The sequence below is a fragment of the Elgaria multicarinata genome, chromosome 2, assembly GCF_023053635.1.
Source record: "Elgaria multicarinata webbii isolate HBS135686 ecotype San Diego chromosome 2, rElgMul1.1.pri, whole genome shotgun sequence".
Taxonomy (NCBI): domain Eukaryota; kingdom Metazoa; phylum Chordata; class Lepidosauria; order Squamata; family Anguidae; genus Elgaria; species Elgaria multicarinata.
In genome coordinates this window covers 174421160-174446020 of record NC_086172.1, presented here as the reverse complement: position 1 = coordinate 174446020, position 24861 = coordinate 174421160, and the positions used below count along the sequence as shown (strand labels likewise).

Below are 24861 nucleotides of genomic sequence, written 5' to 3'. Positions count from 1 at the left end.
GGTTCCATTGATAAGGACTCTTTGAGTCTGCTTCTGTAGGCAACTGTGAATCCACCTAATAGTTGTTCCATCTAGCCCACTTTTAGCTTGACCAGGCATGCTCAAGTACTTTAAACAGAAGTTTGATCTGCACAAATCAGCAGGTGAAGTTTTCTCATGGCGTGGACCTAAACATGATCACCTAACAATTGCTGCAGTTCAAACTGCCTTTAAAGTGACAACTACAGGGGCTGGTTCAAAAGTTGGCAAGCCCAGAAGCCAACAGGAAGGGGTCCTCTTTGCAATATACAAGCCCTGCCCCCCTCCACAAGCCGCATTCAGACATAACGCTTTCGCATTAAGTCAGCTGCTGTCACGTCTGAACCTTACAGCCCATGGTTTGCAAGGGGCTGCCAAACCAGGACATCAAACCATGGTTGGAAGCTGATTTACAAATCCAGTTCATGTCTGAATTCACAAACCACTGACAAACCACAGAACAATTGCTCCTCCTCAAGAGGCTTCTGCACCAGGGAGATAAAAGCTGAACTTACAAACCTGTGAAGCTGAGTAGATGGGAAATGATAGCAGGCAAGAAGCTAAGCCATTGTTTGATGTACATTGGGAAGCTCAAGCCATGATGTAGGTTCTTAGCACAAATGACAATTGGGTGTTAATTGAGCCAGAGATAGTAATGGACATTTTAGTAGTAGAATCATATGCAAACATGCTTCATATGTAAATATGTCTGTTCTCTCGCTTGAATTCACCCATTTTCTCTAGCTGCTCCGTATTCCTGGAACTGTCTCGCGGAGTATCTGTGGACTGCTCTTTCAATCTCAGTTTTTAAGGCTCAGTTGAAAACTTTTCTTTTTTCTAAAGCCTTTGGGTATCTCTCCTTGAAAAACAGGTCCCTTCTCTACCCCCCTTTCCCCCCTCAATTTTAACTTTTAAAATTTTATTAAATTTTATTTTACATGTTTAGATTGTAAGCCATTTGGGCAGGGAGTTGTTTTATTGTTTTGCTCTTTGTACAGTGCCATGTACATTTATGATGCTTTATAACTCAATCAATAATAATTCCACTAGTCACAGCAGTCACCGGCATCACATCAGAAAACTATACAGAAAACCTTCGGAAATTGGGCCCATCAAAATACATCCACAACAGCATCCAGAAAGCAGTTATACTAGTCAGGATATAAATAATAATAATAATAATAGAAGACAGCATGACTTGGCAAAGCCCATCATGTCTGTCTAGAAAAACTGCCACGAGCAAGAAAAGAGAGATAATAACAGTAATAAATAGTTACTTCCTATTTTTAGAGGAGGAGAAATAAAATTAAATTCTAACCACCTTCCTAACAAACTACGAAGATAAAATTGCCTCAGATATATAGCAGAGAGCTTGTGAACCACCCAGAGAGCTTCGGCTATTGGGCAGTATAAAAATGTAATAAATAAATAAATAAATAGCAGCAACACAACCAGATGCCCTCCAGATGTTTTGGACTACAACTCCAAGCATCCCACTGCCAGTCATGCTAGGGCCCAGAGTAGTGTGACCATATGGAAAAGAGGACAGGGCTCCTGTATATTTAACAGTTGCATAGAAAAGGGAATTTCAGCAGGTGCCATTGGTATGTATGCAGCATCTGGTGAGATTCCGTCTTCATCACAACAGTTAAAGCTGCAGGAGCCTTGCCCTCTTGTATCTGGACACTCTAGTATAGCTCCTGCAGCTTTAATGGTTGTGATGAAGAGGGGATTTCAGCAGGTGCTGCATGCATACAAAGGACACCTGCTGAAATTCCCTTTTCTATGCAACTGTTAAAGATACCTCCTTTTCATAGGGTCACCCTAGCCTAGAGCAGGGGTGCAGAACCTCAGGCCTGGGGGACTAAAACTGGCCCACCTGAGGTCCCAATGTGGTGCTCCAGGGTTCTCTGGATGGCCACACAGCCTTCCATTGGCCCCACCTGCTTTCCCTAACCACTGATTGGTGGTTTTCCTAGCTTACAGTCCCGTCCCCCCTGCAGTTCAAATGCCTCTCCTAAAGCTTGATGGTCAGAACAATTCCACAATGGAAACCAGTTATCTAGAGATGCAGTGGCCTCTCTCTTATTGGAGACCTTCAAACAGAGTCTGGACAACGGCATGTTGGGGGTGCTCGAGCTCTGAGCGTCCTACAGGGGGCTTGACTAGATGGCCTTCAAGGCCCTGTCCAACTCTATGATTCCCTGTATGTGTAAGATGTGGCCACGTGACTAGCTGACCTATAGGAGTATCATGGGACTCAGCTGAGTGGTCAGCTGATTTACAGAAGTGCCATGTGGATAAGTAGGTGGACTGGATAAGGCAGCCTTCCCCAACCTGTTCCCCTCCAGATAAGTTGGACTACAACCCCCAGCTAACATAGCATAGCTGTCTGGGGGATTATGGGAGCTGTAGTCCCACACACCTTGAGGGCACCAGGGTTGAGAAGGCTGGGATAAAAGATATAACATGAAAACTATCCTGGCCAGGGAAGAGCTTGAGCCCAGATGCTGATCTTAAGCTGTGCATCAGGCTAGGAGAGAGATACCATTGTTGGAATTCAGCTCCCACACAGAAGTCTCCCATAGCTGCTTTGGAAGGTGGTGAGGCTGGCAAGCAAAGAGATCTCCATGGCAAGCATCACAGTATCTTCACGGAAAGACCGGTATTGGCAAATGGCCTACAGACACCTGCTGCTGCATTGCTGGAGATAAGCAAGCCCTGGATGGAGGGACCACTGAGCTTCCTAAGCTGCTCTGAGCTTTCTACAAGAAGAGTAGGATCCAAGAATGAAACATGAATAACATAAATCAAAGTCCATCTGTAAGACAATATCCAAAAGGCAGCCTTGAGCCATTGCGCATCTGCGATCGACATCTTAGCTATCGCTTGGACAAGGTGACATCATCTGGGAAGCGTCCCTGCCTGCAGTGTGTATGTTAATGAATGCCTGAACACCACACGGAGACATCAGCACAGCTATCTGTATTGAGCCCCTGTGGGCCGGAGTGCTTCATCCTAGCTTAGTCAGAATGTGTTGCTTTCAACAACATTCATCACTTTACAACACAATACATAAATGTTTAGTCAGAACTCTCAATGAATTAATGGGGCATACTCCTTAGTAAATATGCAAAGGACCGTAAATGGGTCTTATTCATTATGGGGGTGGGTGAGGACATCTTGGTTGCTTCCTTATGACAATCTCGTAATAATGTAAGCCATGTGGTACATGAAAAGAAAGGAATTCAGTCTGCAGATATATACAATCACACATCCTAATGGAGGTAGGATGTTAAAAAAAAAATCATGAGCTTCCATGGCCATTCACAATAATATTGCTAATCTACATTTGACACACTGTGCTGTGTAGCCTTTGCAGTATGACCCCATGAGGCCTATAAGGTCTACCAGGAATACCTTGTTTTAGATGCCATTGCTGAATCAAGTGCGGAAAGCTATGGTACTCAAGATTGGTTTCCCCAACTTTAACTTCCCAGCCACTCAGTGGGTTTATATTTCCTTCCCAGATGAGCCTGAGATTGCTAGAGTCTGGAAAAATGCCAAGGAACTTTCACTCTGGAGTTATCTGGACAAAATATGGTCAGTCATGCTGGTGGAGAAACTAACCAGTCTTTCCCTATGGCTAGAGGAGAAGTAAAGGAGGATAATTTTCTAGCAACTTGGCACCCATTCTTAACATTTTGTTTAGAACTGAATACAGAAGATGGGACTCCAATTAATCAGTTGGATTTTTGGCATAGTAGATATTAATTAGGAACAACAATTAACAATAGATATAACACTCTAATTGTGTTTTCTACAGGTGTATTGATAATGTGTGACTGTAAATAGGAGGAGGAGGAGGAGGAGGAGGAGAGTCTGAGTTTTAGGACAGAATGTTGGATATTCATAGAATCATAGAGTAGTAGAGTTGGAAGGAGCCTCTAAGGCCATCAAGTCCAACCCCCTGCTCAGTGCAGGAATCCACCTTAAAGCATCCCTGACAGATGGCTGTCCAGCTACTTCTTGAAGGCCTCTAGTGTGGGAGAGCCCACGACCTCCCTAGGGAGTAAGTTCTATTGTTGTATTTCTCTAACAGTCAGGAAGTTTTTCCTGATGTCCAGCCAGATGTGGGCTTCCTGTAACTTGAGCCCATTATTCCATGTCCTGCACTCTGGGATGATCGAGAAGAGATCCTAGTCCTCCTCTGTATGACAACCTTTCAAGCATTTGAAGAGTGCTATCATGTCTCCCTCCCTCAATCTTCTCTTCTCAAGGCTAAACAGCCCCAGTTCTTTCAGTCTCTCCTCATAGGGCTTTGTTTCCAGACCCCTGATCATCCTCGTTGTCGTCCTCTGGGGTAGACCTGAGTTCATCATTTCTGATCAGTCATAGTCTGAGCAGGTCACCAATATTTCATCGTAAATAACCTCACAGGGTTCTTCTGAAGTTAAAATGGGAAAATCCCATGGGCGTCTCTCTAGGATAGGGGTGCAGACTTAATCTGGCCTACTGATCACCCCATGTGGCCTGTGGAGGCTCCTGGGCTTGGGGTGGGCTGGCCCTCCAAGTGGGAATCCCCAGTGCACCACTCTCCCTCCCATTGGGGCATGGGAACTCCTAACGAGAAAGGGAGGGATACATATAGGTAGGAAGAGGCCAAAGCTTTGCACACAGAAGCCCTGGATTCAATCCTTGCCATCTCCGGCTAGAAGGATAATAGATAGCAAGGCATGAGAATGCTTCTCCCTGAGACCTTGCAGTGTCTGAGTTTCCACAGTGTAATGATCCATCCCTTTTTGCTTACCACCCAGCAAATCCCCAGGTCCTCTAGACACAGGTAAGCATCAGGGTTGAGCTATGGCTTAGTGGTAGGGAATGTACTTTCATAGGAACATACTTTATATCTACTCTCAAGTATTGGCCACTCTGATTAGCAGCAGCCCTCCAGGTCTCTTTTATCATCTGTTACCTCAGATCTCTTTAACTCAGGGGTGGGGAACTGTTTTCAGCCCGAAGGCTACATTGGCTCCAGGGAAGGACACTGAGGGCCCACAGTGGGTAAGGCCACAGCCCAAAGGGTGAGGGGTGAAAGTTGACTGAGCCACTGCCCCAAAACTCCAGGTGCGCTTTAAGTGGCAGCCTTTCAGGAAAGGGCATTGGCAGGCCATATGGTGAGGCCTGCAGGGCCAAATTTGGCCTGTGTCCTCGAGGTTCCCCATCCCTGCTTTAACTGGGGATGCCAGGAAGCGAACCTGGGGCCTTCTGGACCCCGCCTTTGCACATACAGGCATTTCCAGTTAAAGGATCCCAGGTAATAGTTGAGGTAAAAGGAATCTGCCAGGACCTTGGAGTACCAGTCAGAGCACCACTACTGGGTGAGACTGACCAATAGACTGACTCCGGGTAAGGTAGCATCAGAGGTTCAGTGTGCAAATCAGTAAATAAATATTGTAGGCGATCAAGGAAAACATGATACATCATGTTTCTGGGAATTTGAATGGCAGGTTTTACACACACACACACACATACACACACACGTACGTAAGCAAAAAGGGATGATCGTTACACTGTGGAAACTCAGACACTGCAAGGTTTCAAGGAGAAGCATTCTCATGCCTTGTTATCTATTATCCTTCCAGCTGGAGATGGCAAGGATTGCATCCAGGACTAATTTCTTATTAGTGAGTTTGGTCCAGTGGATGACTTAGCCAGAGGAGATCTGCCTTCAAAAGCTGCAATGATCCTGTACTTATGGATGGGTGTGTGTGAAATCCTGTCTTAATTATGCATGAATAAATCCCATTAATTTCAGTGGGGCTTCGACAAGTCTAACTAAGTGCAAGATTGCAAGCATGGGCAAGTCTCCATCTCTCAGCCTGTTTCCAAGCTGCAAAATAGAAATAATCATGAAGCCACAGATGTATTGCAGGGATGATTTGTGCACAAAAAGTGCTATAGAGATGGAAAATAGTGATACATTGGGAAATAGTTAATTTATTTATTTTTCCTGCATTGAGCAGGGGGTTGGACTCGATGGCCTTTTAGGCCCCTTCCAACTCTACTATTCTATGATTTTATGCATGTGTTTATCATGCATACGTAAGCTATCTGTGTGCATGTGTGTAATATAAATAAATGGGACTTCAAGCTTTGAACAGTAGATCAACTAAATCATAATGGATTAATCAGTGGGAGGTAATATTAATCACGGGGGGAGTTTTAATCAGGATAGTGGTGGCTTGAGGGTTATGAGTACACCTTATATTTTGGGATTATTCAGTCTCTGGTGTGTTGTCTGTATACTAGGCAATGAAAAAGAAATCATGAAAGATGGGTTTTCTTTCTTTGTTTAATTTTAAGTCCTCACATTTTCTCACAGTACCTCAAAAAGGTACCTATGTTAAGGTTTTGGCAATATGCTAATTAATTAATTCTGCTAACTAAATTATTAATTTGTTTAATTTATGCAAAACCATGTGTTAATATATCTTTAAGGCTACATCTTCACCCAGGCCAAAACTAGTAAACGCCTGTCATAAATTAGAATGGTAAAGGTTATAGCACACGTCTACTACTGGTCAAAGTGAGGTTTCATCACTGGATCCAATATGGCAGAAATATATGCTGTACACACATCTAAGGCAAAGGTAGAAACAGAACTAGTATAGAAGTATTACAAATGCCTGTAAAGCCACCTAAAGCTAGCTGGTTTGCACATGTAAGGATAGTCTATCGCTTCATTCACTGAAGAGAAAAATAAGAACTTATTCACACATTATGTTTTCTAGGTGTACACTTAAAATATTTAAGGATACACTTTAAAATGTAATGTATGAATGTGACAACAAGATGCTTCAAAACCCATTATCATACAGGTGCACGTCTTAGGAAGCAAGGGTTGGCTCTTTGTGGAGGGTGCACTCAATAGCAAATCCAGGTGTGCTGATGTGTGAAATGACCCATTATTTATTTGCTAGATTTCTATAGCCAAAGCTTTCTGGGTTTTAATCCCCACTGAACTTTAAAGCCAACCTATTTATTTATAATAGTATTTGTATTTTTCTACCAAAAATGATACTCAAGGCTTTCTATTACGGTGTTGTTGAACTGATTTCAGTCACCACAAGATGTTTACAAAAAGCATGTTCTAAAAATACAAATTCCAAAACTAACATAGTTGGTAATTCTTGAAAGGAACATTTACATACTAAAATGGTATCATGATTAGTTCGCTTAGTTTGCTGGTCCTTATTTTTTAATTCGTTATATTTTTTGCTCCTCCCACCAATTCAACCATCTCTCTAGGCACTATTTCAATTTCTCTTAATCTAATTCCCTGTATCTGTTTCTAATTCCTTATATGATTTTCTCTGGCTTTTATCCTTACTTGATAACAAAGTTTGTCTTTAGGGAATTAAAAGTTACCTGAAATTAAGCAGTAATTAAACTTGCGAACAAAGACGTTATAAAATGGCTATAATGCAACTTCGGATCTTAGCAAATCAGTATTTGTTTTTCTTTTTTATGATCTTGAAAAGCATATTCTTTTTTTTTCTATTTAGAATGGACCTACCACCATGGGTTTTATGGATTTCATAGTTATTTCTAACACAAAAAAACTCATAACTATTTTTATTACATTTGTCCTTTCAGAGATACTTTTCTATTAGAAGGTCAGCTGTAGCATTTTTAGCATTTTAAGCAATATTAGCTCCTGGTTTCAAAAAGGATGATAAGAGAAGAAACATGTGGACATAAATTACATCATGTTATTTACTGAGAGCAGTAGACTAGAAAAATCACATTTTAAAAAAATAAAATAAAATTTGGCTTGAAGTCTGCAGTCCGCTACACACTTACTTGGGAACTCAATAGGGGTTACCTCTACATAGGCATGCATAGAATTGTGCTGTAAGTCAAGGTGGATTCAACAGTTGACTTAGTGTATATGTCTTTCCCCCCATAGAAGTAAAGGCAGCAATGAAAATATTAGATGAAACCTTGTAACTTACGCTTCAACTAAAAATAAATGACTGGTGCAACCTCTTTTAGAAAAACACACCTATCTTTTCAAAACCCGAGCCTCCGAATCTGATTACAACTTGAGTCAATGTACAAATATCAGAAGCTTCTATTTTACATTCTGTAGCGAAGAATCTTCTTGAAAAATCTTGAGCCAGTTTAAGAAATGTACTTTTTAATACACCAGCGTCACACCATCCCATATGGATATTTACATCTCAAAACAACAACAAGAAGAAGAACCCAATTTAACAAAGGTTTAAGAAACAATATTTCAGTTAACAGGGTGTTGTATCTTTTCCCTTTTTTTTTTTTCTATTATGGAATTATGTCTGAATAGATACACACACGGGGCCTTCCAGTTGGACGCAGCTTGAATGTAAACCTCACTCTAGGCTAAAGAGATTCTATGGAGAACATTAACCATACTGATTCTATATTGATGGCAAGAAGCACCTTGCCAAAAAGAAAGAGCATCTTAAAATGGAACGAGGTGCAGAAACATAATAAATAAATAAAATACATCAACGATTACTGGGCAGGGGGGCACAGGGAGTGTTTTTGTCTTCCACCCCAATTGGTACCAAAACAAAGGAAGATTGTGAGTAGCAAAGAAGTCTGCATAAAAATGGCTGAAAAGCAGTGTAAGGAAAGAAGGTAGCCGGCCACACCCCAATGGGACAGTGTTCAAAATAAACCTCTGGTGACAGAAGGACAGCTCCTTTTGTTTCCTTGCTCAACAGATGATCAAGACCGTGAAATACGGAGGGGGTTGTTTTGTTTCTTTCCAGCATGCTGAGAATTTGAAAAAGCCTGAATCGCTGGCAAAGTTCGACAACCATAAAAGATCAGAAGGCTACAGCAAGGCACTCTCAGGACCAAGTTGAGCCACTGCCCTGTTGCAATGGCCTTTGTAAGAACGACAGGCAGCGCTTTCCCAATGGGTGTGTCCCTTTGCCCCCCAAAAGATGCCCTGAAGCTCCCTCCAAAACAGGACAGCCACAGGACAGCCAACGCCAGTGGCGGGATCCACGCCACGCCATGCCACGCCACGCCACGCCACCCCCGGTTCCTGAATGTCTCCCAAGCAGTCAAATGGGCAAACACACTGATCGGCTCCATACTAGCTGGCGAAGGTAGCCAGCCGCCTGTCACACGGAGAGGAACGTTTCTAAGAATGGATAAAAGAGGCAGAACGAGCGATCCCCTGTTAAAGCGTGCAGAAGCATGCAAAAGCCTCAGAGATGGCATGGGTGGTGGTGGTAAAAATAAAAACACAGAACGGTTAAAAACCCACAGTCTCCCCATGCATTATTTTCCTAGGCATGCGAAACTACAGAAGAGGGAGGGAGGGAAAATACCCTGGCCTTTCCAATTGCTCCAGAGGCATTCCATCTTCGTAGAATCAGCGCTGGCTTGCATCTCGCCAGGGGAGAGGAAGGAACGGCGGGATGCTGTGTTTCCTTCTGCTTGGGCACCGTCTTTTTCTACCACTCAAGCATTCCAAAGCACGAATAGGTGAGCGGGTCTCTCTCTCTCTCTCTCACTCACACTCACACACACTGCTGCTGCTGCTGCTCCCTCTCCACCCCCCCCCCTCTCTTTGCACTGGCTACGGAGGGATGCTGTTAAGCAGAAGAGGAAAAGATGGGGGAGGGCATCTTCTACGCGCTGCGGTCTCCACTGCAGCAAATCAGCAAAAGGATGCTACGATTCCCCTGGGGACCAGTCTCTTTTGTAAAACGGGGAAGAGATGCAGCGGTGGCTTGGCAAATAATAATAATAATAATAATAATAATAATAATAATAATAATAATAATAAATATATATATATATATATATATATATATATATATATATATATATATATTTAAAAATGAGCGGGGAGATTTTGCATCATAAAGCTGCAGAAACGGTGGACTAAAAGCGTGCTAAATAACAAAAACAAATTGGGTGTGAATGGAAAAGGTTTGGGGGGAGAGAAGGGAGAAGTGGGGAGGGGGGAAAGGGTGCGGCTTGCTCTGTGTTTACTCAGCAGTGACTCTTCCTCTTCCAGAAATTTCTTGGGAAGTTTAAGGAACGCAGCATTTTCTTGGGATTTCTAGGCGAAGAGCTGCCAATCCTGGCCCCATGCTCTCCTGCCCATCTGTCTCTACTAATCCTGATTCCCCAGTTATATCTGCAGACAACACTGCTGTATGGTAGGGAAGGAAATTGGAGATCAAGATTCAGCACCAGCTCTGGAACTGTGTTTATCTATGCAAGCCAGAGAGTCTTGGATTTAGTCACGGGGACTAATTTTTTCCCCTTCCAGGATAATCCAGAAATGTAAGTCCAACTGGCAAAATAAACACCCTTTTGCCATCTGACAGATCTCTCTGCTATGGTGAAAAATACATCAGTGAAACCAATCTAGGCACCCCCAGAGAATAACCTCACCTCTATCTTGTTTTAGACATCACAGGGCTGGATCAAAGCCATGATGGGCCCTGGGGCTAGTTGTCTATAATAGGACTCTTACTCTGCCCCCAGTACTGAACTCACACATGACATTTCTGCATGTACACCCATACACACAGAGAGTTAAAGACAGCTATTTTACGGATAACAATAACGCAAAAATAGGGTTTGCTACCTATTTTGCTGGAGAGCATTTAACATGCTTTCCTCTCAAAGTACAAGATGAATGATCTAGTCCACTGTAGAGAACTCAAATAGAAACAGAAGCATCCCCTTTTACAGCACACAGTGCATTGCCACAGAAAACATGAACACATATCGAAGTCCTCTTTTACAGACACACACAAGAGAGTGAGACAGACAGGCAGACTCACTGACTCAGACACAACAGCCAAATGGGACACACGGACACACACACAGCCAGAGCATTTTGCTGCCTGGGGACTAGCAATCGTTTTCCATTTCTCACTGAGTGACCTTGGGCCAGTCACTATCTCTCAGTTGAACCTACCTCACAGGATCGTTGTGAGGATAAAAATGGGAAGAACCTTAGCTCCCGGAACAAAGGCAGAACATAAATGTACTCTGTGCAGCACTATGTACACTGATGGTGCTATATAAATAATAATAATAATAATAATAATAATAATAATAATAATAATAATATGAAGTAAATATGTACTAGAAAAACATAGGTTACTTTTACACTATATTCATAGTAAGCCTCTCTAGGGTGTAAAATGTCCATTTAGCACAATAAGACTTATATATGTAGAGAATTGCACTGTTACTCCCAGCCCTCAACTTCAACCACACCTGCATTTTCCTAACCCCGCAAAAAGCATACAAACAAACATCACCAGCAGACTAGATCACAAGACTGGAGTATTTCTTTTATTTATTTATTTATTTATTTTAAATGTATCCTGCCCTATATAACTGGGATCTCAGGGTGGCATACAGATAAAATCAATTCAAGCATTATAAAACAATAAATAATTTGCACAGCTAAAAATGTATTAAACCATTAACAAGTTAAAACCAGTAAAAAACTAAAATAGTAAAAACAATTAAAACTATATGCAACTTTAGGGAAATTTAGTTCTCAAAGGCTTTGATAAAAAGCCACATTTTAACTTGGTGACAAAACAAAGCCTGCGTCTGCACCAGTCAGGCCTCCAAGGGGAGGGCATTCTACAACCGGGGTGCCACAACAGAGAAGGCCCTCTCCCATATTACACCATAATCTATGTCCTCCAACAGATTTCAAATCTGAAGTAGAAGAACACTGCAGTGGTGTCATATACCACTGTCCCTCCCAGGAACATGGTTATAACAAGCAGGGCTATTTGCAGGGCTGATGCAAACCAAACATAGCCACGCGGCCCACCTATTACCCCCACGCAATATGGTATGATCATAGAATCATAGAATAGTAGAGTTGGAAGGGGCCTACAAGACCATCGAGTCCAACCCCCTGCTCAATGCAGGAATCCACCTTAAAACATCCCTGACAGATGGCTGTGGAGCTGCCTCTTGCACGCCTTTAGTGTGGAAGAGCCCACGACCACCCTAGGAAACTAGTTCCATTGTCGTACTGCTCTAACAGTCAGGATTTTTTTCCCTAATGTCCAGCCGGAATCGGGCTTCCTGTCACTTCAGCCCTTTATTCCGTGTCCTGCACTCCGGGAGGATTGAGAAGAGATCCTGGCCCTCCTCTGTGTGACAACCTTTCAAGTGTTTGAAGAGTGCTAACATGTCTCCCCCTCAATCTTCTCTTCTCCAGGCTAAACAAGCCAAGTTCTTTCAGTTTCTTCATAGTTTCCAGACCCCTGATCATCCTCATTGCCCTCCTCTGAACACGCTCCAGCTTCTCTGCATCCTTCTTGAAGGATGGCAGTCTTTAATTACATTGCGAAGGTGAATGTTTTAATATTGACCAATGCAATAAAAAAGCAGGGGTGGGGGCATGAAGTAATACCTGAGCTAGAAAGAACAGGAACTGCTGTCACTCCTGCTAACTATTCTTTGGGGTTGATTATGCTTCTTCCCCATTACAGCAATGATAACATTCAATTGTTTTCTATGGGCAGTGATAGCTAATTCTGCAAAGGTAGACCAAAAGAAAATAGAAAAGGGAGGGGGCATTTGAAATGAACCAGGATGACCCTTCTGCTGATAAGCAGGCATGCTACATTTGTATCGATGTCCAAAAGTCAAACATAGAGGTGTGACTTTATTCATTAGCTAAATGCACTGAAAGGTGGTAGCAGACTGATCTCTCACAGGCAGAGGGCATTTCTCCGTGAAGTTCTTGTCCTGCATCTTTACTGGGGCTTCCGGATTCTTTGCAGGATTAAGGTCAGCTTATTTACACATGTTTTTCCCCCAGAAGTTTTCTCTCTCTCTGCCTTTCTGTATGTTCCATTACACACCAGCTAGGTGGTGCTGTGCTATACTAGAATTGTGCAATTACATAGGGCTTTAAAACACCATTCAGAAAAAAATACCACACTTTCCTTATTAGGAAAAATCCCATAATAATGGTTGCAAAGCATGGGAGAGGCCCTGGAGGATGACAACATCATGTAAAGAACCCACAAACGAGTAAGCAATCACGAGTAAGCAATTTAAAGCCTCATGTAGAAACATTCAGAATTGTGCCTGGACATTTTTGTCTCCTATTTCAGGTTCTACAAGGGCTAGAGACTTGCTCTTTTCTTTTTTAATCTGAAAATTGGGAATCTGGGCTAGATAATGGACTTCCTGAGATGGTGTGTCGGGGGCTGCAGACCCTTTAGCCCAATCCAGCCATGGGCACCAATATTGTGATGCAGAGGCAGGGTCATACATCACCCCCCCCCCAAAAAAAGAGGAGACGTAATGACAGATTTGCATAAAATTGGCATGTGCAAAGTTAGATGTCTAGATGGCAATTCAGAAATTGTGACTAACTTTTAAATAGAAATTCATTGCATCTCTCCATCGTGGGGAAGACGGTGAGCTGTGTGCCTGCTGCTCAGCCTGCTGCCCAGGTGCTAAGCACGGATAGGCAACTTCTAGGCCAGTGGCACTCAACCTTCCTAGCAGAGTTGGAAGGGGCCTACAAGGCCATTGAGTCCAACCCCCTGCTCAATGCAGGAATCCACCCTAAAGCATCTCTGACAGATGGTTGTCCAGCTGCCTCTTGAAGGCCTCTAGTGTGGGAGAGCCCACGACTTCCCTAGGTAACTGGTTCCATTGTCATACCGCTCTAACAGTCAGGAAGTTTTTCTTGATGTCCAGCTGGAATCTGGCTTCCTGTCACTTGAGCCCATTATTCCGTGTCCTGCACTCTGGGAGGATCGAGAAGAGATCCTGGCCCTCCTCTGTGTGACAACCTTTTAAGTATTTGAAGAGTGCTATCATGCCTCCCCTCCACCTTCTCTTCTCCAGGCTAAACGTGCCCAGTTCTTTCAGTCTCTCTTCATAGGGCTTTGTTTCCAGACCCCTGATCATCCTGGTTGCCCTCCTCTGAACACGCTCCAGGTTGTCTGCGTCCTTCTTGAATTGTGGAGCCCAGAACTGGACACAATACTCTAGATGAGGCCTAACCAGGGCTGAATAGAGAGGAACCAGTACCTCACGTGATTTGGAAGCTATACTTCTATTAATGCAGCCCAAAATAGCATTGGCCTTTCTTGCAGCCATATCGCACTGTTGGCTCATATTCAGCTTGCGATCTACAACAATTCCAAGATCCTTCTCGTTTGTAGTATTGCTGAGCCAAGTATCCCCCATCTTGTAACTGTGCATTTGGTTTCTATTTCCTAAATGTAGAACTTGGCATCTATCTCTATTAAATTTCATTCTGTTGTTTTCAGCCCAGCACTCCAGCCTATCAAGATCACTTTGACGTTTGTTTCTGTCTTCCAGGGTATTAGCTATCCCACCCAATTTGGTGTCATCTGCAAATTTGATAAGCGTTCCCTGCACCTCCTCGTCCAAATCATTAATAAAAATGTTGAAGAGCACTGGGCCCAGGACTGAGCCCTGCGGTACCCCACTCGTTGCCTCTCCCCAGTTTGAGAAGGTTCCATTGATAAGTACTCTTTGAGTCCGATTCTGTAGCCAACTGTGAATCCACCTAATAGTTATTCCATCTAGCCCACTTTTAGCTAGTTTGTTAATCAGAATATCATGGGGCACTTTGTCAAAAGCTTTGCTGAAGTCAAGATATATGACGTCCACAGCATTCCCATAGTCCACAAGGGAGGTTACCCGATCAAAAAATGAGATCAAATTAGTCTGACAGGACTTGTTCCTGACAAATCCATGTTGGCTTCTAGTGATCACTGCATTGATTTCAAGGTGTTTAGTTATGACTTCAAAGTGTGCTTAGATTGGCCACTTTTATTCTGAGAAGCAGCTGTGGGGCCCCAATTCAGAACACACTCCCCTATTTGGATTGCTGGAAATCCCCTTCCCTTGCTACTATTTACCCTGGGAGCAAACCACAACTGAGGATTTAGTAGAAAACTGGTGGAGGGGCCAAATCCAGATCAGGAGCATGTTCAGTATTGGGGCCCCATGGCTGCTATTCCTTCAAAAGAAAAGTGCCCAATTAAAGAACGTTTTTAAAAGAAAGCATGAACATAATAAGTAGTTTGGACCTTAGATACTGTTCACAGGCAGAGAATTTGTCAGGAAAGAAGGGGTGGAGCTTATTTTTGTAGCTTGCAGTGATATTCTGTATTTTCAATGGAAAACATCATTTGCTAACAGGGACCTTATTAAAATCTTAAATCTTTTTGTAGTACTAATGTCTGCTGATCCAGCTGCAACTTTTCTGTAGTACTAACGCCTGCTCATGTAGCTGCAACCAAAAATCTAATTAGCTTGCTGTTTTACTGGAATCTTGGAACAACCTATGAGCCACAAGCAATTTTTAAGTAAATTCAGGCCTCCGTCACCCACACTCTGAAGTGTTATGCAGCTGCAGCCTGGGCATAAATCCCATCACGTAGGCAGGGCAAAACACATTGATCTTTTCCACCAAATTAGGCTCCTGTCTGGGGTTATCCTTTAGGAATGGGCAAACTACTCCCCGCTCGGCTCATAAACCATTGTAATGAATTTATAAATCAGTAGCGTGTCTGTATAATTAGGGCTGAAGGCAATGGCTGAACGCACATAGTAACCTGAGTACTAACCCAGGTGGGATCCAGCAATCACATTGGCACATAGTTACAAACAACACGTTATTTTACCGGGTAAGTAAACAAGGACCATTTTCAGCCACTTAAGGCACAATGGTGTGTATGCCTAAGATAGAAAAAAGTCCTATAATTCCCAGCATGCTGGCTGGGGAATGCTAGAAGTTGTATTTATTTATTTATTTATTTATTTATTTATTTATTTATTACATTTCTATACCGCCCAATAGCCGGAGCTCTCTGGGCGGTTCACAAAAATTAAAAACATTCAAAGTATAAAACAACAGTTGTTGTTTATTCGTTCAGTCGTTTCCGACTCTTCGTGACTTCATGGACCAGCCCACGCCAGAGCATAATATAAAATACAATATAAAAGCTCAACCAGATAAAAACAGCAGCAATGCAAAATTACAAATTGTAATGCTTTTTCTCTCTCAGCCTAAACATGCCTAGACTGAAAACGGCTTGGGAATACTGGGAGATGTAGGGCTTTTTTCTACCTGGACACGCATTGGACTGTGCCCTTAAAAGGGTGACATGCAGAAAAGTACTGGTTCCAAACTGCAAAGGTTATCAGTTAAACAAGAGGCAGGCACAGCTTTAGAGTATGCTATGCCTTCCTGTTCCAGGGCTTTTCCCCAACAGTTCCAAAGTTTTATTTATTCTATATTTATTTATTTATTCCATTTTTATACCGCCCATTAGCCGAAGCTCTCTGGGCGGTTCACAAAAACTAAAACCATTCAAAGTATAAAACATCAGTATAAAAACATGATATAAAATACAATATAAAAACACAACCAGGATAAGCTGCTAAAAACTGAGAGCCAGTAGTACTTAGAATGTTGGGCTGGGAGATCTGGGTTCTAATCCTGCCTCAGCCATGAAAGTTCACTTGGTGACTTTGGACCAGTCACTGACTCTCAGCTCAACCTACCTCACAGAGTTATTGTGAGGATAAAACGGAGAGTTCCTTGGAGGAAAAAAGTCAGGGTATAAATACAATCAATCAGTCAATAAGATCTTCTCCATTGCTAAGTCAACTGGTGATACATCAGCCCTCACAGGAACTAGGGTGGCCATAAAGGAGGACAGGGCTCCTGTATCTTTAATAGTTGTATAGAAAAGGGAATTTCAGCAGGTGTCATTTGTATGCATGCAGCACCTGCTGAAATTCCCTTTTCTATACAACTGTTAAAGAAACAGGAGCCCTGGCCTCCTTTCCATATGGTCACTGCCACGACACAGGCTCTGAACACCAGACCCGGCCGAGGCTACTCCCTGCTCAAGCCAAGCACCACCGCTTAATACGCCTGAGGTGAGGGATAAAAACCGCCTTCTTCCAAACTATGTGGAGAAAGGGGTTAAAATGGAGAAGGATTTCAATATATAAAATAAAACACTGTGAGTTATATGTGCTGAGGTGAATTATTGTCAGAGTGGGTGCTAAATGTGTAAACCTCAGATGATAAATGCCAAACAGACACGTGGGATTTTTGTGGTGGTTAAAAACAAAATAATTAAAAATTATTTTTAAAAGTTCACAAGCTTTGTTTCAAATAAAACATTTAAAAACCTTTTCATCCAATCCTTTCACTCATTCACGTACACGCTTTCCTTTCTCTCACACAATCACTCTTGAGCTTTCTTTATTATCTGTATTGATTAATATACATCAACTAGGTGCACACCACACTCCAAAGACACCACTCTCTTCTCTGAACCTCAAATTCTCCAGAACTTAAACACAGAGAGCACTAAAGACTCTAAGAGTGCCTAAAACGTCTCTCCCAATCCCCTCAGTCCTTCCCTTATATATCACTCCTCCCCTCCCCAGACATTCTAACTCCGCCCACTCAGGCCAACATTCTAAACTCACCACAGACTTACGAACCGCAGACATACATTTGGGAACTGACTTGTGGGGTGTAACGCCACAGTCACCCCACGGGAACTGATCCCTCTGCACCCCGACTGTGGAATGCCCTCCCCTTGGAGGCCTGATTGGCGCCAACATTGATTTCATTTCGACACCAAGTAAAAACAAGGCTTTTTAATAAAGCCTTTGATGGTTAAACTCACTGGCACATTGTTTTAACTGTATCTATTGCTTTTAAATTATATATTGTTTTAACTTGGATCATGGTTTAATTTGTTTTTAACTGTGCGTATTTATTGTTTTATACTGTATGTTTTTATCTGTACGCTGCCCTGAGATCTTAGTGATATAGGGCGGGATATAAATATTTTAAATAATAATAATAAAATAAATAGTCCTTGTTTCCTCTCCACATGGGTGTCCAACTCCATCTCCTCTTCTCTAACCAGAAGGAAATTCCCCAAGAGCAGGTCTCAGCAGGGGCTGTTGGGAAATGCAGTTCTAAGACTCCATCAACTTGGACTGGGCAACTTGTAGCTCTGCAGATTTTTTGGCTTACAAGTCCCATCCACCCTAGTCAGCATAACTAATGGTGAGGGATCATGGGAGTTGTATTCCAAAAATTTTTTTCTAGAGGGCTACATGTTACCTACTCCTGCATGTCACCATCTTGAGTCTTGCAAGCTCCCTGTTTTGCAAGCATTCCCCTAAGAAGGAAAGTCTGCAAAAACCAAGACTTACTCCCACTTTGCAACCTTGCAAGGTGGATGATACCTGACTGGGAAAGGGACCACCTCGATACCAGGTAGGCAAGCTCCTGGCTCCAGAAACTGCAAAGAGGGCTCTGAACAGCTCAGAACCATCATTTCAGATTATGGAGCCCTACAAGATGCCTGCCTGCCAGTGACCCAGGCTTCCATCCACTTCTCTTCCTTCACAAGGGAAAGAGTTATTTATGAGAAGTGCAGGAGCTGGCATTTATGACCCACTTTGAGAATTGTTCCAGGCATGAGTTTCAATGGGTTGCGATTTTTCAGGAGGGTGCCATTTAGGATGCTTTTGTGTATTTGGATCACCAAACTCTTTGCACCCATACAGCTTCCAAAGCCCAATAATCGATTGCAAAAGGATCTCCTCTTCTGGCTGTTCACTTCATTCGTTTTCTATTCTGTATCCTGTATTCAGGATTTGCCTGTCCTGGACAGGCTTCAAAGGAAGTTATGTTACTAAAGGGATAATAACCACCTTCTTTTAAGAACATTTAACAGGGGGGTTTAATTTCATAATGGATCTGGTGCTAGTTATTACAGAATCAGTGTAACGGAACCACATTTACACCATAGTCCTATGCATCCTATGTATTCAATGGGGCTTACTCCCAGGAAAGTGTGTTTAGGATTGCATGGATTATCTAGAGACATAGTTATGGAGAGAGTAGAAGGAAAGTGAAGAAGAGGCTGAAACCTGAAGACCTCCAGGGCATATGTGCTGTGTGCACTAACAAAATCTGCATATCCATGTGACAAAATTGGGGAAGTGATTGACCAGGGACAAAAAATGGAATATCTCTGTCAAACAAGAACATTTGGCGCATATGACAGCTAGTGCTGGCACTTGAAAGCCCTACGCCTTATTTGTTTACTAGTGCAAATCCCATGTCGCCACAGGGCTCATGGTTTAATTTGTTTTTAGCTGTGTGTATTTACTCTTTTATACTGTACTAGCTGTACCTGGTGTAACATATGCCGTTGTAGCATATCTTAAAGTTTATTAATTAAATATCATCGCGGGGGCACAGGATGCTTGGAGGCCGCTGATACGGCGCTGTCTGGCAGACCTGGGGGGCAGGGAGGACGGGGGGAGGGGGAGCAGGTGTCCCCCTCTCCCCGGGGTTCCTGCCAGCCTTGGGACGCCTGCCCAGCTCGCATGAGATTAGGCTGGGGCCTCGGCTCGCAGCAGGCGAGCGGCCTCCCACCCGGCCACAAAGGGTCCCGGCTGTGCCTCACTCATGCTCCGGAATGTGGCGCTGCCCCCTTCGTGCAGGGGAAGCGAAGAGGCAGAAGGGGGGGTAGGATTACCTTGGAAAGCCCGGAGGAGTTGGGCGAGGGGCTTAACAACCTGTATCAGCTGACATTACATGTTGTTACTGTTGCTTAGCAACCTGTATCAGCTGAAGCCTTTACAGAAATATACTTTTAAAACAATATTTATTTATATTACATTTTTATACCACCCAATAGCCGAAGCTCTCTGGGCAGTTCACAAAAATTAAAACCATGAAGAACATACCAAAGCATTTTATATAGATAGATACTTTTATCTGTACGCCGCCCTGAGATCTTAATGATATAGGGTGGGACATAAATGTTTTAAATAAATAAATAAATAAATAATAGTCTGAGAATGATTAGCCTATCTCCTTGCAACTGGAACAACTTTACACTTTTAAAATAAATGAACAAAATAAAACGTTCAAAAAATGAACTGCAAATAAACATGCAAAGGTGAAAACAAAAAAGATGCTCTTTTTAAAAAGATTGTTTACCATATCTTGAAGTTTGAGGTCGGAAACACATGAGGTAAGATTTTCCTCTCTCTTCTCCCTCTGGTGTCCTTTGAGCTCTTTCTCTTCAGCTTCTCCTTCTCCTCTAACTATTGCCAACTGACTTTTCTTCAGCCCCTTTACCAACATTCTGTGTCTGTCCTTTCATTGGCCCAGCTCTCTATGACCTCACAGGAGTAAGCATTATGACATGTGCAGACACACACACACTGTGTCACATGTTACATTATATGCACAGTGTGAAGCATATGCATTAGCCTCCCGTTTGCCTCATCCCTCTCCCGCCTTCCTTCCCCAGATGTTTTGGCCTACAAGTTGCCAACCGCTGCTTTGCAAAGCTGGTTGAAGACTTTTGCTCCGCTCTGCGGGCTGAGCTTTTAAAAATTGTTCTGCCTTTAATTGCTATATACAATCGCTGTATTTATTGCTTAATGAATTCTCAATTTTAGTCTGCGATATGGATTTATATCCTGTGATGTTCAGAAGCGCTTGTTTTCAGACTAATCAAGAGGGATATCAGCGAATGACTGAATATCATTCAGTCCCGGCCGAATAACGCAAACTGCAGTTGTGATGGACAACACCATGGGAAATATTTCCCACAGGGCTTCCTGTATTGTGTGAAGAAGCCCCCCCCCCCCCCCCGTCTAGCCAACTTTATCAGAGGGCCATATAACATTGGGCTCATCTACATCTATGAGCTTTCCAGAACTTGGGCAGGGGGAGGATCTTGGGCTTTACTGCTTCCGGGATCCTCCCCCTGGGTCCATATGCCAGATGTCGTCCCGGAAGACAACAGGGAGGTTCCGGCATAGCGCAGCATTTTTTGTTTTTTAGGAGAGCCGTTGTGATCTTACACAACAGTAAGTAAAAAAAAAAGAAAAGAGAGAGAGAAAAAAAAACCAGGAACTCAATGCCACCATCCAAGGGATGGTGAAAATAAGACTTCCCCCCCTCCATGGGCACAGAGCCACCCTGCTCAGCTCTGTGCCTGTTTTAGGGACCTGGGAGTCTGGGCCTGTTTGAGGACCCAGGACCACGGAGAAAAACAGGGAAACTGCAGTTGCACTTTTCCTGAGGAAAGTGAGTGGTCGGTTGAACCAAGGATCCCGTCTGCGTCATTTGAACACACAGGGACGACCTAGAGATGACCCCGGGATAAATGGATGGTGTAGACATGCCCACTGTTTCAAACTCGATTTCCTAATCTTCAATCGAAGCTGGGAATAATCTAAAAACCAACCAACCACAAACAACTCTTGCCTATAATGAATAAGATACAAAAATGTGTCTTTATCGTTTCTAATGCTTTTTTAAGTGCTTGTGTTGTCTAGGGGAAAACATTAAATCATTAAAATCGCTATTGATAATTGGCTTGTTCTGAATGAATTCTGAGGGACAGGTTTTCAACAGCTTGGCTTCCAAAATCAAGACCAGCTTTTTTAAAAAAAACACACACACACACAACCCCATACTTACCCAAAACAAACAACTAACACCCCTCAAATCCTATTTTGGCATGAAAACAATTGAGCAGATTTTCCCAAACCGATGATTAATGTTATGTTTTGTATGGTCTGATTTCCCTCCTGGGAATGGTACTCAAAACGAAATGGGAGCTTAAGTCCAGATGACACACTCATATTTAGTATACAGGTTGGTTATTTCAGACATGGGTATTCAGCCTACACACACTTTGATGTAAGAGAGTTTTAGTCCAAGAGCCAGGAAGGTATTATATACCCCACCGAGTGCAAAAGCTTAGTGAATATTTTTTGTTTATATATGACGTAAGTGTCTCAGAAAAGTGAGTCTTACAAAATTCCAGTGGTGGGGGGCTGCGTGATGACATCATCAACATGGCTGCCATGCTGTTATGTAGTTGCCACATTTGAATATGCATAACTTCTCACCCGTTTATGTTACAGAGATGATTTTTTTTCTGAAATGTTTCAAATTTAATGACAAATTGTTTTGTAATTACTCATTTTTGTTAACTCCATTAGTTTTGGAGAAAATTTCATTTGAACGTATAAAATCAGTGTTCACATTGGTTATGTGCGACGTTTAACCATGATTTACTCAAAAACTATACGTTGTCAGGTTTTCTACAATCTGTTCATTTCCACAGCCATGAAACTGAATTGCTTCTTTTAATCTTTTGGATCAAAGCAGGTTTAGATGGAGGCAGCATTGTTGGGTCAATCCCTTTAACTTTGGGGAATGCCTTAGACTGGATCTTAGGTGTTGTTGTCTTCATAAATAGACTATATCTTACTTCACTATGAAGGTATCCCAGCAAGTAGCTGCTGAGTGTGGTGATTCTTAAATCTTGGTTCATTACGATCTGGCTGTGGCTAAGCCTGCAATCACGATCCAAAATCAAGCAAGATTGGTTAAAAACAATTGAACTTAATAAATTGTCTTTTTAAATATTTCCTCATACTCGTCCTGTTTGAAATTTTGTAAAAAACATCTGAACATGTTCAACTGTAAAAATCATGGTTGAACATATTCAAAATGATCTGTGCATCCGATTGTGAGATATTTAGGGTGGATGCTTTTGAAATGAAAGCCCTGTACAATAAACTGTAAAATCATACAATCCTGAGAAAGTGGAAGTATAACGAGATATCACTCATAATTCCGTAAGTGTTGGGGTAAACCCCATGTTATTATACATTTTCTTAATCCTCTTTTAAAAATGCAACTTTGTTGTTATTGAGTATTCTTTCAAAAGTCATATAGTTTTTGAGTAAATCATGGTTTAGAATCATGGTTTAAAACATGGTTTAGAATCAGTTACCTAGGGAGGTTGTGGGCTCTCCCACACTAGAGGCGTTCAAGAGGCAGCTGGACAACCATCTGTCAGGGATGCTTTAGGGTGGATTCCTGCATTGAGCGGGGGGTTGGACTCGATGGCCTTGTAGGCCCCTTCCAACTCTGCTATTCTATGATTCTGTGGTTAAACGTCACACATAACCAATGTGAACACTGATTTTATACGTTCAAATGAAATTATCTCCAAAACTAATGGAGTTAACAAAAATGTGTAATTACAAAAAAAAATGTCATTAAATTTGAAACATTTTAGAAAAAAAATCATCTCTGTAACATAAACAAGTGAGAAGTTATGCATATTGAAATGTGGCAACTACATAATAGCGTGGCAGCCATGTTGAAGATGTCATCACGCAGCCCTCCACCACTGGAATTTTGTAAGACTCACTTTTCTGAGACACTCATGTCATATATAAACAAAAAATATTCACTAAGCTTCTGCACTCGGTGGGGTAAATAAATCCTGCTCTGGCTCTTGGACTATTTCTTTTTTCTAAATGTGCGTTGCCGAGACAGTTTAGTGTCACGTGTGAGTGTGTGTTTACATCCATAGGAGTAGCTTTCAAGTTTGCAGAACATAGTGTCCTATTTTGCCTAATCAATGGATTTTTGCCTTAAGAGTCTGTATCTGAAGTTTCTATGGATCTTAAGCTATGTCTTATTCAGCAAAAAAAAATCTTGTTTCGGGTTTATTAGACTCCTCAATGCCTTTTCAATAAGGGTCTGTCTAACTTACATAACTGTTGGAGATGCAATGCACCTAATGCTTCTTTAATTCATATTTTGGCAATGCCCAGTAGTTGCTAACATTTGGGAAGAGATCATAATAAGGATAAACTTTGTACTGGAACAATCTTTAATATGGAATCATGTGCATGTCCTCCTAAACTACCTACCGGCTTCTTGGAAGTTAAGACATGGCCAGCGCAAATGGATTTTCAGAGCCCTTATGATAGCTAAAAGCATCTCCGGATCTTTCTCCTGATGTTCACGATCGTATCTCGGCATGTCTTTCAGATATCTCAGCTTGGTTTCTTCACCGTCGTTTGAAACTTAATATGGCAAAGACTGAATTGCTTGTTTTTCCTCCTAAACCTTCTCCTCAACTCTCATTCTCTCTTACTGTCAATAATGTTACACTTACTCCAGTCAAGGAAGCTCGTAGTCTTGGCTTTATATTTGATTCCTCACTCTCCTTTATTCCTCATATTGAGACAGTAGCTAAATCCTGTCGTTTTTTCCTGTATAATATTGCCAGGATTCAATCATTTTTGTCTGTCTCTTCTGCCAAGACTCTTGTTCATGCATTGGTTATTTCTCGGTTGGACTACTGCAACCTTCTTCTCACTGGCCTTCCTTCTTCTCACATCAGTTCGTTGGTTTCTGTTCACCACTCTGCTGCTAAGATCATCTTCTTGGCTCGCGGCTCTGACCATGTAACTCCACTTCTGAAATCTCTTCATTGGCTTCCAATTCACTTCAGAATCCAATATAAACTTCTCCTGTTGACCTACAAAGCTTTTCACTGTCTAGCTCCTTCCTATCTTTCCTCTCTCATCTCACACTATTGCCCCGCTCGTGCTCTTTGCTCCTCTGATGCCATGTTTCTCACCTGCCCAAGGGTCTCTAGTTCCCTTGCTCGGCTTCGTCCATTTTCTTCTGCTGCCCCTTATGCCTGGAATGCTCTTCCAGAACATTTGAGAACTACAAGTTCAATCGCAGCTTTTAAAGCTCAGCTAAAAACTTTTCTTTTTCCTAAAGCTTTTAAAACCTGATTTTGTTCTGACTTTTATACTGTTAGTTTTACTCTACCCTGTGCCTGTTTGGTGCATTCTCTTCCCCTCCTTATTGTTTTATTATGATTTTATTAGAATGTA

General features: G+C 42.3%; 1 protein-coding gene across 2 annotated transcripts in view; it reads right to left on the bottom strand.

The window, feature by feature from the left end:
* The window catches only part of RTN1 (reticulon 1), a 167705-nt gene that overhangs the window by 28254 nt on the left and 114590 nt on the right, over window positions 1–24861 (bottom strand). The window contains exon 1 of one of the 2 annotated variants that reach the window (XM_063118191.1): window positions 9408–9628. The exons of the other annotated variant lie outside the window; for it this stretch is intronic. Coding sequence (XP_062974261.1) covers window positions 9408–9468 — 61 coding nt within the window. The 5' untranslated portion in view covers window positions 9469–9628. Of the gene's footprint in view, window positions 1–9407; window positions 9629–24861 lie in introns of those variants that run through there. 2 annotated transcript variants of the gene reach the window in all.